Source organism: Mytilus galloprovincialis, chromosome 10 (genome assembly GCF_965363235.1).
Source record: "Mytilus galloprovincialis chromosome 10, xbMytGall1.hap1.1, whole genome shotgun sequence".
NCBI lineage: Eukaryota > Metazoa > Mollusca > Bivalvia > Mytilida > Mytilidae > Mytilus > Mytilus galloprovincialis.
Window position 1 is genome coordinate 25,473,569 of NC_134847.1, and position 16,212 is coordinate 25,489,780.

The 16,212-nt window shown below is 31.4% G+C and overlaps 1 protein-coding gene and 1 long non-coding RNA gene across 2 annotated transcripts in view; one reads left to right on the forward strand and one right to left on the reverse strand.

The window, feature by feature from the left end:
• Positions 1 to 522: 522 nt before the first annotated feature.
• On the reverse strand, positions 523 to 2,802 carry LOC143047252 (protein toll-like). Its single transcript, XM_076220276.1, has one exon. It carries the CDS (start codon positions 2,752 to 2,754, stop codon positions 547 to 549), a length of 2,208 nt encoding a protein of 735 aa, XP_076076391.1. The 5' UTR covers positions 2,755 to 2,802; the 3' UTR covers positions 523 to 546.
• A 1,186-nt stretch (positions 2,803 to 3,988) lies between these two features.
• LOC143047254 (uncharacterized) overlaps positions 3,989 to 16,212 on the forward strand; it is a 29,872-nt gene continuing 17,648 nt past the window's right edge. The window contains exon 1 of the long non-coding RNA XR_012969471.1: positions 3,989 to 4,351. This is a non-coding gene — a long non-coding RNA (uncharacterized LOC143047254). The remainder of the gene's footprint in view (positions 4,352 to 16,212) is intronic.

Sequence of the window (16,212 nt, forward strand, 5' to 3'; positions counted from 1 at the left end):
TTTAAAAGATATTCACTGAGGAAAATAAGAGACCGAAATATTGAGACTCTACTACAATAAACAACTTAAGAGTATCCATTCTGACTTAAAACAAGAGGTTCTCAAGAGCCTAAATCACTCACCTGTTATCTTTTTGCTTAAATCTTTCAATGATTATTTTTGATTTTTTTAATATATATTAATATGTGGCTTAAAAATGCCATTTAAATGTTCATTGTATCTGTCATATTTTCTTCAAAAGCAAATAAATGCATTCTAACCATATGTTCCATTTTAGCCATAGTGTCTATGTTTCTTGGCGTACAGGGAAATGAAATACAAAAACTTTTACTAGATTCATTTGAGAATAGTTATAAAAGGTACCAGGATTAAAAGTTAAAACGCCAGACGCGCGTTTTGTCTACATAAGAGATTTTTAATGCGTTCTATACATTCGTTAGAAAACGGATTTCAAATGTCAAATTAAAGATGACACTTTATTTTCAACGAATGCATTTAAAAAAGAATAAGTACATCTCTGAACAAGTAATGTTACAGTTTTATTGTTTATATATCTAGCATGAACATCTCCTGACTGTGCAGTGATTTAGCGGTAAATTTTATGTTTGCACATTTGAGTCCATTGTTTGTAAGAATCGGGGAACCTAATCTTTCATGAATGTCCTGGAACAAATGATGCTTCCTGTTTGAAAAGTCAATGTCTGTTCCAACCCGTATAAAAGCTTTAAGTTTTTCTTCACGGATTTCTGACGACTCTAACTGATGGTAATTTATAATTATGATTTGCCTTTCCTTATTTTGTTTAAAGCTATGCCAAATGTATTTCCATTCGACAGTCGTCCAAAACGTATCTTCAGTGTGATATTTGTCACAGAGTATAACTATATAATTCTTACGGCTATTTATATTATTAATCAATGCTTCTTCTCTGATATCCCCGAACTTGCCGTCTCTACACGGTATAAAAGTCTTATAACAAGCGCCTTTCAAGTAGGGTGCCAATTTTTGCATAACCCAGGAACGCAGTTCCGCGTCATTATCATCAAAAGATATTAAAACATCGTATTTAAATAATGGGTAAATTTTCGTAGATTTCTGATTTATGAATCGTCTTTTCAAGATGAACAGTTCGTAGCGGAATGTATACAATACACCGAAAACTCCCAATAGCAGAGCAATTAGTATTCCAAATAAAATGTTTAGAAATATCAAATTAGAGTCATCATTGCAGAAATTCCCTAAATCTAGATCAATCGTTGAAACATATTCATCCCCGATAAAGCAGATAATTTCAGTTGTGTTTTTGCATTTTTCTGCTCGCTTGTTTTTCACCCAGTCTACAAGCCACTGGTCACCACAACCGCATGATATTTTTATTTTCCCCAATTTTGTTATACAGGGATCAAATGATTGAAAATCTCGAGGTAACTCATTCATATTGTTGTCAGACAAATCAAAAACTGCGTTGCTGTCTATAGATTCAATGGCATTGCTTGAAATTGTATTTAATTTATTATTTGAAAGTCTAATGACAGACGATCTGTTAAAATATTCCCGATATTCTAATTTTGTTATATCGTTTTCATCAAATAGCAAGGTCAAGTTATCGCCTTCAGGAACATAGGTAGGCAACTCAAGTAATCCAACTCCGGTACAATTAACCACAGTTCTTCTGTTTTTCGGTTGATAAAAACAGTAACATTCTTTTGGACATTTATCAGCAGACGACTTGTTACAAACCAGCAAATGAAGTTTATCCTCCTCCATAAAAAAATCCGTAATTGACACTCCACGGTATTCCGGTGGATCCCAACATGTAACATTGTAGTAATCACGCCAGATTCTTTTTAACGTATCTTGTGAAAGTTCAAGAAACGGTTCCATTCGGCAATCACAGGTCCATTTCATATTTTGCAAAGAAAATCCAAATTGCATGACTTTTCCTAGAATACTAATGTCGTCTATTCCTAGATCTTTGAAATCAAACCATTGTGTGATATCATTTGAATTTAAATTTACGAATCCTCCATGATAAATTTTGTCGACATCAATTTTAAAATTCTGTTCATTAACTATTTTAACGATGTTATTTGAAGAAAAATCATACTGACAGAAACGGTTTTCTGGAATTAAAATACTCATATCAATTTCCGTCATATTGTTGAAGGACAGATCAGCCAAAAAAATTGACATCGTTGTTCCTGCCAGAGCGTATGGTTCAACTGTTGTAATTCCATTATGAGTTAATCTTAATACCCTTAATAAAGGTAAATGTTTAAACGTGTCCTTCCCAATTGAATCGATGGAATTATGACTCAAATCAAGTGTATCTAGTATATGTAAACATGATATATTTCCTATCGATGAAATTTTATTATTAGTGGCTTCTATTTCTATCAAATTCACAAACTCGCATACATTGTCTGGTAGTTTGGATAAGAAACCTTTGCTATGTACAAAACGCGCATTAGCAACGGTTGTATCTCCTATCAGTTGAGCTGTACCCCCTCTACGTGTATACTCCAAAACTAAATCATATGTCAACGAATAAAGTTTCCAAGATGGTTCAGCCCAACACGTGCAGCAGTCATTTTTCGTCGTAACATATAGTGCCGGGTCTCGTGTACAATGATCAGAAGGGCAAAGTAGATCTGTTCTGTTAATAAACGGTGGACTCCACTTTTCCCATGTTTCCGTTTTTAAGTTTTGTATGCATTGAGCAATAAACAAAAGAGAAAAAACATGATTAAACATTGCGTGTCTGGCAGTTAATGTTCAGTTGCAACTATCTGTATACTATATGTGTTTAACTATATCTTCCGTGTTGACAATACAATACATCTTCATTTGTTATATTTCAACCAATAGAAATGCTAGATATAAGTATGCTGAACATCTGTATAATTAGTTAAATGTAATTCGTTCTTGCAAAAGGTAAGTTATATCGCGATTACTTATACAAAAGATTTAGATTGAACAATAGCTTTTAACTGTGAACAAAAGAAAATATTGCTTGTCACGCACTTTCTGTTCAGCTTCAGCGATATCAAGTTAAATGTAAATTACTTTCGTTATCCAATAGTTGCATGATTGATTATTATATATCAAAGGATGGAAGTTACATACACATGTCCAATGTTTAGAAAGTAATGAACATGCAATGCTTTTTATATAGATATGCCACTTCTTGTCTTTGCAGTACCTATTATGTCGGTTTTTTTCATTAAAATTTCAAATATTGTTGAAAAAAACAAAGGAAAGTTTCTTCTTGACTTAGTTCAGTAACGTAATGTAAACTGTGCATTTATCGTAATACAGTCGACCTCGTTGTGTCGAAGTCGAAGGGACCGGACCAAAGTATTCGACTCATCCGAGATTCGACTCATCCGAGGTCGAGTGTGTCGTCATAAATTTTGAATGCATGAAATACGGTATGAGATGTGTGTAAATTAGATAGAATGAACAGTGTGCCTTTTTTTCTCTCAATATGACACTTTATAGTTGTGTATTCAATCTCCATTTTTGGTCCTTCGTTATAATCAAAAACACAAGTACAGATACAAATCATGGACAAACAAAATCAATAGTCTACACAAATATTTCATGTATTTACAAAGGTCAGTCGCTATAAATTATAAAAATCACCCGCGGCACGAAATAAGTTCTAAACGGTCTCTGATTAGGTCGTCGGCTTTACATTTAAATATCATGAATTTACTATAAATGTCCTAATTCTTTTATATATTGTAATTAATGAGTTTTAACTCTAACGATTCATTTAATCTCGGCTTGGGTCATTTAAATTCGTTTCGTTTTTATCTCAGGTGAAAAATGTTTAACACACTAACATTCTGCTTGAACGATCAACAAAGGTGTTAATTAACGGTCACCATCAACATGTCATTTTAACTTTTATACAAACAAATATGTATACTCAGCTTTAATCTCTTTTGAAAATGATTAGTTGACATAAGAAATACATCAGACTTCAATTTTTATCATTAGGTCTGCATCTTTCGAAAATTCTTACTTTCGAAGTTAGAGACATCGGGGTCAATATACATTATTTTTTTCTTCGACGGGACTATAAAGTTTACTCGACTTAACCGAGTAATCGAATCAACTGTATTAAACAATGTCAAGCTATAATTGTGGATTTGTTAAAATAACAGTGTCATGCCTTTTTGTGTGTTTAAAATAAAAAGAATACAATGACGATGAGCTGATTTAAAAACCCATAAATTTATAATGTGCACTAAAATTGTACGTTAACTTTGTCATGGTTGTTGGGATCATTGAAAACACGGATATGAGGCAGATGAAGCAGTTTGTGAATAGCATATCGAATATAGTAAGCATTTATATACATTTGATTTAAAAAAAAATTGATGTTAACGATGCAAAAACTATTTCAGATCTGAAGATGCAAGAATAAATTTGAATAATTTGATTTCAATTTCGAAAATTTACATCCTCTCTATAAATTTACATTTCGGTGCATTCACGTACACATAATTTTTCATTTAAATGCATGGTATATCCATCAAAACAGGACTTAAAATAAAATTTAAAATCTTTTTCAAATATACCTTGAAGCGAGACTTATGTTACTGCAACTGACCTCGATTTTTTTTATTAACTGGTGTCATGTACCACCTTGTCTGTAAACAGTCTATTTAGGTGCCAAAATGAAATTAAAACAAAGCACTTTACATTAGAATTACACATACTATTGGTTTAAAATATCTTCCAAAGTCATTTTTCAAAGACACGTTAAATAGCTCTCCAATTGCTTCGGGTCTTATGAATCATTGGCTTTTAATTATCTGGCTTTTGAGCGTTCCTGATGAAGATAAATCCAGAATAGCGTATTTGTATTGCCTGATTGCACAAGTGTTGATTTCAATAAAAAATTTCTTCAAGCATGCTGATTGGAAGACAACTTTTGAAAAACATATGCAATCGCTAGACGGAAAATATTACACTTTTTTCATTCAGATAATTTACCACATGTTGTCCATGTGTAACTTTTGAAGCATTTTTTTTCTGATTATCCCTATTTAATAGCGATCAGCGATGAATTATGTTAAAAACCCAAGTTATATGATTGTTTGGTTGATTGTCAAATTAGGAAATCAACCTTCAAACTTTTTACTTATTTCAAGTTTGATGACATCACATTATTAGAGTAATTCAATTAAGAGTAGGTTCAGGGCATAAAACAAATCATCTCATCCTCGGTTGACAATGATTTGATTTTGAAAGTTTACAAACTGGTCTGTCGACTTTCTATAAGATTATATTTTTTATTAACAATCATTCTCATATTTTAAAAGCCCCATCTTTTTGGGTGCAGAATGGAAAAATACAGAAGCAGTTATGAACTTTCGGTTTTTTAATGGTAGAAAATAACTGAAATATTTGAGAATCTGAGGTTTTACATATTAGAAAACAATTCTCTTTTGTAGTTTTTACTTAATATATTTCTGAAAGTTCTATATTTTTACCTCATGTTTGAATTTAAGATTTGAAAGTTAGTGTCACAACATGGACAAAATCGTACAAGTAGTCTTCAGTTGCATTTCTGTAAATATTGATAATGCAATTTCCCATAGAAACTCCTTTTACGGCTAAAACTGTACTACTTTTACTATGAAGTTTTGAAAAAAATCTTCTCCTAGAATTGAAAGTTCATATGCACTACAATTTTTTTCAAAGGTCATAATATAGGGCATATTTTTAACGTTTATTTGCCCTGAACTTTTCAGAGTTTAAACTAACACTAATTTTCTTAACTACCCCTACCTCGAATGAAGGTTTACCACAGATTTCAATGTAAACAATTTTGCACATGTATATTTACTGGTAACTTTCTTAAGTTATGTCTCAATGAGATGGAACACAGAGAGCATAACTGGGAACCAGTAGGTAAACAAAATTATTTTTCTATGAATATTAAAGATCTCCCCAAAAGAGGTGTGTTTTAAGAAACAGCTGTATTTACAAAGTGCAACCTATAGAAAGACAAAAACACAGCCAATTGACTAATAATTAACTATTTTATGTAAGTTCACTCTTTACAACTTTATTCGGTTACAATTAAGGTAGATAGGGTGTCTTCCTCCATTTTGGATTTTGAAATACTAGAAAACAAGGTCTAGATCTTTGATGAAATGTGCAAATTTTTATAGTAGTAGATAATTCATGTGTAAGAATTTGCATTATAATATAGAAAATGCCATGTTTGATCATATTTATGAATGTATTTTACAAAAATAAGAATTCTTTTGTTTGATTTATTTTTTTCCAACTTTGTCAAAGAAGGGGAGGCAACTCAAATGCAAGGGCAGATAATTCAGATAGTGTTACTTTTACAATAGAATGTGTTAGGAATTTACCCATTTTTACACGTAGCAAGAAAACGAAACCGGAGATCCCATTTTTTTCTTTTTCTTATCTGAAAACATAATATTGGAGCTATCTTCTCATATTTTATCTCAAAATTCTATGGTGTGGTTTGCGTTTTATGGCGGAAAAATGGGTTTTCCATGCATAATCTATACAAAATCTTGACATTTTTGACAACCTGTAGTGTGAAAATAAGTCCGGTGACCCATTCTTTTTATTAATGTTTTTAAACAAGCAGGATATGAACTACATTTTGGCAAATTATTAAAAGAGTCTATAGATTTTAATTTAGACATCCCATCTACCTTAACGTATTACCTAATTATTTATCTGGAACACTACAGTTGGTAAAACTTCATGTAACACAATACTACCCTTTTGTTCCTTTTTTATACTAATTGTTTGATTTTACGCATATTTATTTAATTTAAAAACATTCTTGGTGATCCTTTTCAATTAACAATTTGTACAAATAATCTTCACATAGCATCTAGTCAAATATACTTTTCAAAAGAGGGATTTACGCACCTGTTTTTTAATGATAAAAATCTATCGCAAAATGCATCTACTATGGATATATTTATTTTCATGGGTACCAGTTTTCGTGGATAAAGGAAATGTTGTGTGTTCGTGGATATTTAATTTCGTGGTTTTGCCGAGGTATGCATACAAGCCGATAGAAAATGTGTCACTCGTTGAACATTAAATATCGTGGTTTACCTGTACCAACAAAATTCCCTAAACTTGGTATTCAATTAGTAGGGTATTTTTATATGAAGGACCATTATACATAACATTGTTAAGTTTGAAATTTTCTTCTCAATCAAAATTGCTTAAATGAGGATTATCTTGCTACACTTGATACCCAACTTTAACCCATCCTTCTGCATCATTACCCAACTTTTACGCATCCTCCTGAATCATTACCTTACTTTTACCCATCCTCCTGCATCATTACCTAACCTTACCTATCCTCCTGCATCATTACCAAACTTTTACCCACCCTCTTGCATCATTACCAAACTTTTACCTATCCTCCTGCATCATTTCCCAACCTTAAAAGATTTTCTGTATTTAAAAAATAACAAATTTACTATGGTTCAACAGACAATTTGTGTAACATAACCTTGATATATCGAAAACTGTCCGAACAATTTGAGAACTAATATTTTTTAATCTAAATGACAATTCTTTTCCTTTCTTTTCACACCTATCACCTGATTAACCGTTTTTAATTTGTTCACAGTTGCATAAAATAACCAATCAACAAATCCCAATATATTGAATAAATAAAATTTGATATTCACCATGTTATTTTGAAAATGATCTACATATGATGAGGTAGCAATACACTGTTCGGAGTTCAGTTTCGCATTTTGGTCCCTGCGGATTTTTCAAATAGGAAAGTTATTGTGTAATAAAATAAAAGCAATGAAAAGGGGATGGTAAAATTCATAAGGGCAAATTTTAGTATTTTTTCCTAATTGTTTATTGCTACCTTATGGCATACTTACCAAGCTCAGAATTGTATACTTTAAGACTTTTCATGCCACAAATTTATTGATATTTAGATTCTAAATCAACATCTGAGAAAATTAGGTGTTTAAGAATGACAATATATGTCAATTTTATTGTTTACAGTCCTTAGCAACCAAAATTAGACATTTTGACACAAGGCTTATAGTTGTACTCTATCGGCTTAACTCTTGCTTCTGCTGGATTGGGCTGCATGTAGTAGCCGAAGTATTGAACGCGTTGGTTTTTTTCTTGCGAATATGTTAAATTATTGTTTTTATCAAGATTTCATGTTACATTTTGGCATATATCAAATGTATAGTTAAATCAGATGTAAGAAATTGATTCCCTATCACCAAGTTTTTTAAACAAGTCTTTGGTATGCAATAAGCATAAAGATTAACATTTTTATGCTTGAAATTGCTAAATTTTATACAATGTTGCATCATCAGAGATCTTATTAAGATATTCAACATTAAAAAACTGACAAAAGAGGTACAGTTTTTAAGATTTGGCTAAAAATTGAGGTAGAGAAAAAATTTTACACTTTGACTTGGCACCTTTCTTTAAAATCAGTTTTTGTCGCGTTTCAGTGTCAACTGCTAACCTTCATAAAATATTCATTACTCAACCAATTTTCAAAGATAAAAAGCCATTTTACTCGTATTAGCTAGCAGAACTCAGAAAATGAGTTAAAAGGGGAATTTAAAAAGATATTTACTATTAAGGTAGCAATACACAGTTAGGAGTTTAGTTTAGCATTTTGGCCCCTGTGGATTTTTCAAATAGAACGTTATTGTGTAATAAAATTCATTTTTAGACAGGTGAGTGCTAATTTAGCCTTCAAAGATGGTTTATAAGAGCATCAAGATTAGTTTATACATGTTTTATGGGCTGTTTTCTGTTTGAGAATCCGTATTTTCATAGCTAGACCGGCCATCGATCCAGAAATTAATGTACTGTTTACAAACATTCTTTTTCTACACGAAGTTTTTGACGCAATTTTACAAAAAAAATAAGACGAAAGAGATATGATTTTCATTGGATTTGCTGAATGATATATATACACAGTTTCAGAAAAGGTATTACTTCAAGCGATTGAAATTCTACTTTAAGTAAAATTTGGGGAAATATGTGACATCTTTCCCCCCCTTTTTGCAATATTTTATAACAAATAAATGCAGATTGTTGCCATGGATACACCGAATAGAAATTATATTTTACCATTTTATATACTGGATATAAAATCTATGGAAGATTCTGATTACAAACATATGCCCATATATATGACACAAACAGTAAGCTTGTTATTGCAAGAAAGCAATGAAAATGGGATGGTAAAATTCATGAGGGCAAATTTTAGTATTTTTTCCTAACTGTTTATTGCTACCTGAGAGACATTTATATTGAAATTCTGATTTTTGTTGTTGTTGAGGATTGCACATTTTCAGTAGTTGATTGCATATTTTATCAGTATCTTGAAACATGTTCAACACTCTCTATATATTTTAGATACAGTTTGACATTCTTCCATGATAAACCAATACTGAAATCAAAAGCTAACCAAACATTTAAACACACTTATTCGGAAATGATATATTTATAATACTTTGTGAGGTCATTAAGGATTGCATATATTGGTATTCATATTGATTCACTTATAGGGTCTTTTTTTCATCGGAATTAAACACATTTATTCTAAAACCATTTGTTGGTATGATACGGGTTGTGTTCTTCTCATATATTTTATTATAATATGATACTAAACCCCTAAGGATAGGGATTGTACTGTATTTTCATATGATTAAGACATAATATTTCAATCAGTTTAATTGAGGTATAGAGCTTGCATGTCAGTAACTGCTAGTAGTCCTTTGTTAACTTATTATCATTGTCAATTTGCTCAATTTGTCTGTTACCTATTCTTACATCGGATTCGGACTTTTTTTAAACTGAGTTTTATTGTGCGTATTGCTATATTTTATTTATTCTATAACAACTAGAGGTATAGGGGAGGGTTGATATCTCATTAAATATATTTATGTATTTATACATATGGTATTGGTGAGTCTTATGTGCTTTGTTAATTTTAAGTTCATTTAAATGTTTTGGGTTTAGTGTAATGTTCATTTTCACTGAACTAGTACATAATTTTATGTAGGGAGCAGCTGAGGACCACCTCTGGGTGCGGGATTTTCTCGATGCCTTGAAGACTCATCGGTGGCTTTCAGCTGTTGTCTGCTCTTTGGTCGGGTTGTTATCTCTTTGACATATTTCCAATTTCCATTCTCATTCTTATTAATTCTTACTATCCCCAAGAACATATCCACTGTCTTGATGCATTGTTTCATTGGCACTCACACCACATCTTCTTATATCTATGAAAATTGTAAAATTATATTTTCAACAGAATACCAAATTCACATATTTATGAAAACCTGTACCGGTATAAAATTTTCACTGCTTTTACGGTCATAGTCGTGTTAACCAGTAGATTCTTAGCCTACAAACAAAATGTATTTTTACCTATGCATAAAATGATAATGCAATAGCCAAACAGATAAGCAGTAATAATTAGGCATAACATATGATTTTGTTCATATATATATAAGATAAGAACACCCAAAAGATCAATAAAAAATTTAAAAAAAAGATAAGAATAAATTAAATGTAGTATTGCTTTATATGTGATGGTATACTATATTGTTTAAAAGAACTACATTATATATATATGAAAATGGATAGTAGTTGCATATATCTTCTCCAAACTATATAAAGGTCTTGGAAAAAAGGAAAGGCAATAAAATGATGTTAACAAGAAAAGTGCAATATACTATTCGCATGAGAAACTCACTTTGCACAATGTTATGTCAATACTATAGGAAAAAGCATACCACAGCCGAGGTAGTTGAAATGCTAAAGTAGTATCAATTTTATCAAATAAAATGACTAGATTGTTTTCATAGAATTTTATCATAGAATGTTTGTAAGATAAAGAAGGCAAAATTGTTTACTTAATACAGATATCGATATTTATAACAATAACTTTACATAACTAAATAAAAATCTATATGCTTCTAAAACAGAAAGAAATGGAAACGCATATTTAGAAAAAAGAACACAACAGAAGCATACTGTCTAATAATTGACAGTGATAATAAATGAAACACTAACATACAAGGACAGAAAATGTAAACTTATAGCAAGAAAAAAACAGAAAACTTGTTAAACGTCATTTTTTCGTCATTTTTCAGTTTCAAATAGGACGTCACTTGGCGTAGAGGTATAAACTTATTCGGATGTGTCTACTTTTGTGTTTCAAATGTCTGGTTATGTAAATGTATTTCAGTTGTTTCCTGTAATTAGTTAATACTTCAGTTTTATCATGTACATCTTTTGAATATTCATTTTATAAAATTTACTGTTTGCAAAAGTATAAATTATTCTAAATTATAGGGATTTTCTGGTAACTAACAGAAAACCCTTGACGTTTTTGGCACAACCTTTTTGATCTTTTGGTCCTCGATGCTGTTCAACTTTGTACTCGTTTCGGCTTTCAAACTTTTGTATCTGGGCGTCACACGTAGGTCTTGTGTGGACAAAATACACTTCTGGCGTATTAAAATTTTGAACTTGTTGCCTTTTGTTGGCTGTTGTTCGTGTGATTCTTTGTCAATTGTGTTCTCCAATTTATTTATATTGTAGTCCTGTGTTGTCATTTTGATGTTATATTTCACATGGCTATAAAAGTGCGAGGTTTGGCATGCCACAAAACCAGGTTCAACCCACCATTTTTTCCTTTAAAAATGCCCTGTACCAAGTCAGGAATATGGCCATTGTTATATTATAGTTCGTTTCTGTGTGTATTACATTATAACGTTGTGTCGTTTGTTTTCTCTTATTTTTTAGTGTAAATTCACATTGCGATAAGACGTGTGACGGTACTTATCTATCCCAAATTCATGTATTTGGTTTTGATGTTATATATATATGTTATATTTGTTATTCTCGTGGGATTTTGTCTATGTGTGTTACATTTTAGTGTTATGTCGTTGTTCTCCTCTTATATTTAATGCGTTTCCCTCGGTTTTAGTTTGTTATCCCGATTTTGGTTTTTGTCCATGGATTTATGAGTTTTGAACAGCGGTATACTACTGTTGCCTTTATTAAACACAATTTCAAAATTGGAATCGGAATAGATTATTTTCTAACAAATTCTGACATGAAAATAAGTACAGATATCCTTCCATCGGTAAACATTTGCTCACACCAGTTTCCTAGTTGCAGTCAGTTTCCTGTTCGTTATCACTATCATGCATCTTTGTATTATTAGATAGCGATTATAACGTGAACAAAGCGTTATGTGTACGTCCTTATTTCCAATGCACGTGTCTGCGTTCGCACTCATCCTAAAGGATTTTTTTGTTTATTTCATTCCTTTGCTTTCTTAAAAGGCTCAGAGAGTCGTTTATTTTACACCTGTACATTTGCTTCTTAAAACATATATTATTTCAAGGATTAGGCAATGTCCGTTATAATTATTTTGAATCTGTTATAAAATATTAAATCCTGTGCAAAATCCCTCTCAATCGACTCTCTTGCAACGGAACTACACATACTGACACGTTTTTGTTTTCTTCCACATACAGTGTAAAATAATCTGTTGTAACATTTTGTCTTTCTCCATAAATTGTTAGGAACATTTGAATTTTAAAATGTTTTGATAGATTGTCATCAGCCTTATTCCCAGTAGCAGTTATGTTGCTGATGATAGAGGCTAACTAGTCTTTAGTTTTCTATGTTGTGTCTTGTGTACCATTATTTGTCTGTTTGTCTTTTTATTTTTTAGCTATGGCGTTGTCAGTTAATTTTCGATCTATGAGTTTGACTGTCCCTCTGGTACCTTTAGTCCCTCTTTTACTCAACGTTCAATGATTGAGAGGAAATGAATTCAACTTAAATCTTGAATTAAATCAAGGTTACATTGTCATGATCGAAGCACTATTTAAAGAAAACTATACTTCCGAACATAAGCGTTACCCATGTTAGATATCAAAAATGGTTTTATATATTTTTTCAGAAAACTTTCAATTTAATAGAGATAAAGATGCACACATCCCCCCCCCCCCCAAAAAAAAAAATACACTGACGAATTACATAGTTTCGTCCCTTAAAAATCTAAATTTATGAACAAAGGCCTAAAGCTTTTTGAAACTTTACACTCAGACTTTGATCTTTACCTTCATATTGTTAAGCCATATAACCTTCCCTATTGTGTATGTTCCAAAGCAGTAAAATATGAGACCAAGTGTGGTAAATCAATTTTTCGGAAAGCTTCATTCATAAAATTGACACCGTTTGGTGGAATTTATCCATGCAATTACCAGCGAAAATTGGTGTTTCAATAACTTCGTTGTAAACAATAGCAAAATTCAAATACCTTATCAGTTGGAAAAATTATATTCTCCAAACATATAGGAGCTACAAATTTTTCTCCCAATTGTTTACAATGAATTGAGCTAATAGCATTTAGAGATTAGGATAAAGTTTAACTCGTTCAAGATTTTTGCATGTCATTACGTTTTTGTTTTTTCCTACATTCAATAAACATTTATTTAACAGATGTTCATATATTCTATAATGTTACACCTCTGTCCCAGGTATGGGAGAGGGATGGGATCCCTCTAACATGTTAAACCCTGCCACATTCTTGTATGTGCCTATCCAAAGTCAGGAGCCTATACTATTTAGTGGCGGTCGTTTGTTGATGTGTTACATATTTGTTTTTCGTTCATTTTTTGTATATAGATTAGGCCGTCAGTTTTTTCGTTAAAATTATTTAACATTTGTCATTTCGTGGACTTTTATAGCTGACAATGCGGTGTGGGCTTTGCTTATTGTTGAAGGCCGTACGGTGATCTATCATTGTTAATATCTGTGCCATTTGATATCTTTTGAAGACTTGTCTCAATAGCAATTATACCGCATCTTGTTTATTTAAAAATATACTACTACTTTTCAACCTAATGCCGTAATCATAAACCAACAGACGTACTTTAATTCCAAGTATTAAATCTTAAATGCATTTGATAAAAGAAAATTAAATTCCCAAATTGAATATCAGTTGCAGATAGTTGCTTCAAGGAGATCTTTAATATGTATTGTATCAGATCAACAAATAAGAAGTTAAATTGTTCTAAATCTGTACCAGTTGAATATTCATTCCGATATGCATTTCATTGGCCCGATAAGATATCGTATTAGAACAAGTGCACACTGTGTAACTAATATCATTTATAAGTCACCCTTGATGCTACACAAATAACATAGTAACGAACGGGCACCGATAAGGCTCTACTTGTTCCCTAACCTATACCGATAAATGCCCAGTTAAAGTAAGAAAAACAAGGAATAGTTAAACAGAAGGATTTTGACACATATAAGGCACTGCAATATGTTACATCATACTGGGCCTTACCTCTTGAAAAACCAGTCCTTATAATCAGCATGGTTTTTTTTTTCAAATGACAATATACGAATACTTAAAAAAACAGGCTTTTAAATCACACGTATGAACATTCCAAATGTTTAGACGGCATTACGTAAAATCGACGAATCAAAGAATTCAACTTAATATATGAATAATATATGACAATGGTGGATTAAACGATACACCATTCCAGGACCTTTTGTTTTACACAGAATTAATGATACTAACAATTAAAAAGTACCAGGTCGACGGACTCAAACAGAAATCGTTTTAATGTAGAGAAAAATGTGCACCTTATAATCGATTTGACTTTATCAGATGACAATTCGAGTACAAAGAAATCAGGCTAAAATTTAGGCGTAGTTATTTTAATTCAGCATCGTACTAGTGATATTTCGGCTGTGTTCTAGTATACTACTACATTTTCAACTTAATATCTTAATTTGAACATAATATCTGAGCAGACGTATTGTAAGTTTCAAGTAATTAATAAAATGACATTTCTATTTAATAAAAGAAATTAAATACCCATGTTGAATATGAATCTCAGATAGTCTTGTATGTTTTAAAGAGACATTCAATTCCATCAAAGATCAATGGGAATTTTCAATTAATAAGGAGGAAGTTAAAATGATCTTAATGTGTACCTGAAGACTATTATACATTTAAAACGGTTTTTCATCTGTCGATTGCTGATTTAAAGGACCATGTTTTGTACAAAGATCGAAATAATTAAAGAAATATTCCATTGAATATTATTACATGTATTTGTTATTTATTATCATATGAACATAATGTTGATGCTGATCTAAAAAATCTAAACAATTAAATATTATTGTATACGTACATCTGGTTTATGTCAAAACCATGAATCACAAATATGTATTGTTCATGTACAATTAACTTATTTTAAAATAATGACATGCACAACAAGATTTAAATTACAAGAAAATACAAAGCAATGAATAAAAATCGACAATTTAACGAAACGGCTAAGATCGGCAGACAAGTTATCGTTATATAAATATCAACCCAACAAACACATATTATTCACTATAAAACGACCTGGAACGGTAATTCAAATATGACCTATGCCGTGTCGCTCATGACAATCAAAACATGTAAAGGTGATTCATATACAGATATGTTATATTAGTCTAGAAAAGGACGCAGAATTGTAAGAAAAATAGGTTGAATTGTTTCATGAATAAATACCAATCACAAGTGACATTTATTGCATTACGGTAAACCAAATCATACCTGCTTCTGCAAGACTTTCGAAGTGATGACTATTAAATTACTAGCAAAAATAATTGGTTAAATACTTTCGTCAAATGACATCATGAAATCTATTCATCATCTAATATGTTGAACACAATACATTTGTATGCCCCACCTACGATAGTAGATGGGCATTATGTTTTCTGGTCTGTGTCTCTGTTCGTTCGTTCGTCCGTCCGTCCGTGTGTCCGTCCGTGCGTCCGTTCGTTTCAGGTTAAAGTTGTTGGTCAATGTAGTTTTTGAAGAAGTTTAAGTCCAATCAACTTGAAACTTAGTACACATGTTCCCCATGATATGATATGATCTTTTTTTTTTCTTCTAATTTTAATGCCAAAATATAGTTTTGACCCCAATTTCATGGTCCACTGAACATAGAAAATGATAGTGCGAAGTTCAGGTTAAAGTTTTTGGTGAAGGTAGTTTCTGATGAAGTTAAAGTTACATCAACTTGAAACTTAGTTCACATGTTCCCTATGATATGACCTTTCTAATTTTAATTACAAATTAAAGTTTTGACC

What these genes read in the sequence shown, in the direction of transcription:
- LOC143047252 (XM_076220276.1), bottom strand. Translation starts at nt 2,754, where the DNA reads ATGTTTAATCATGTTTTTTCTCTTTTGTTTATTGCTCAATGCATACAA.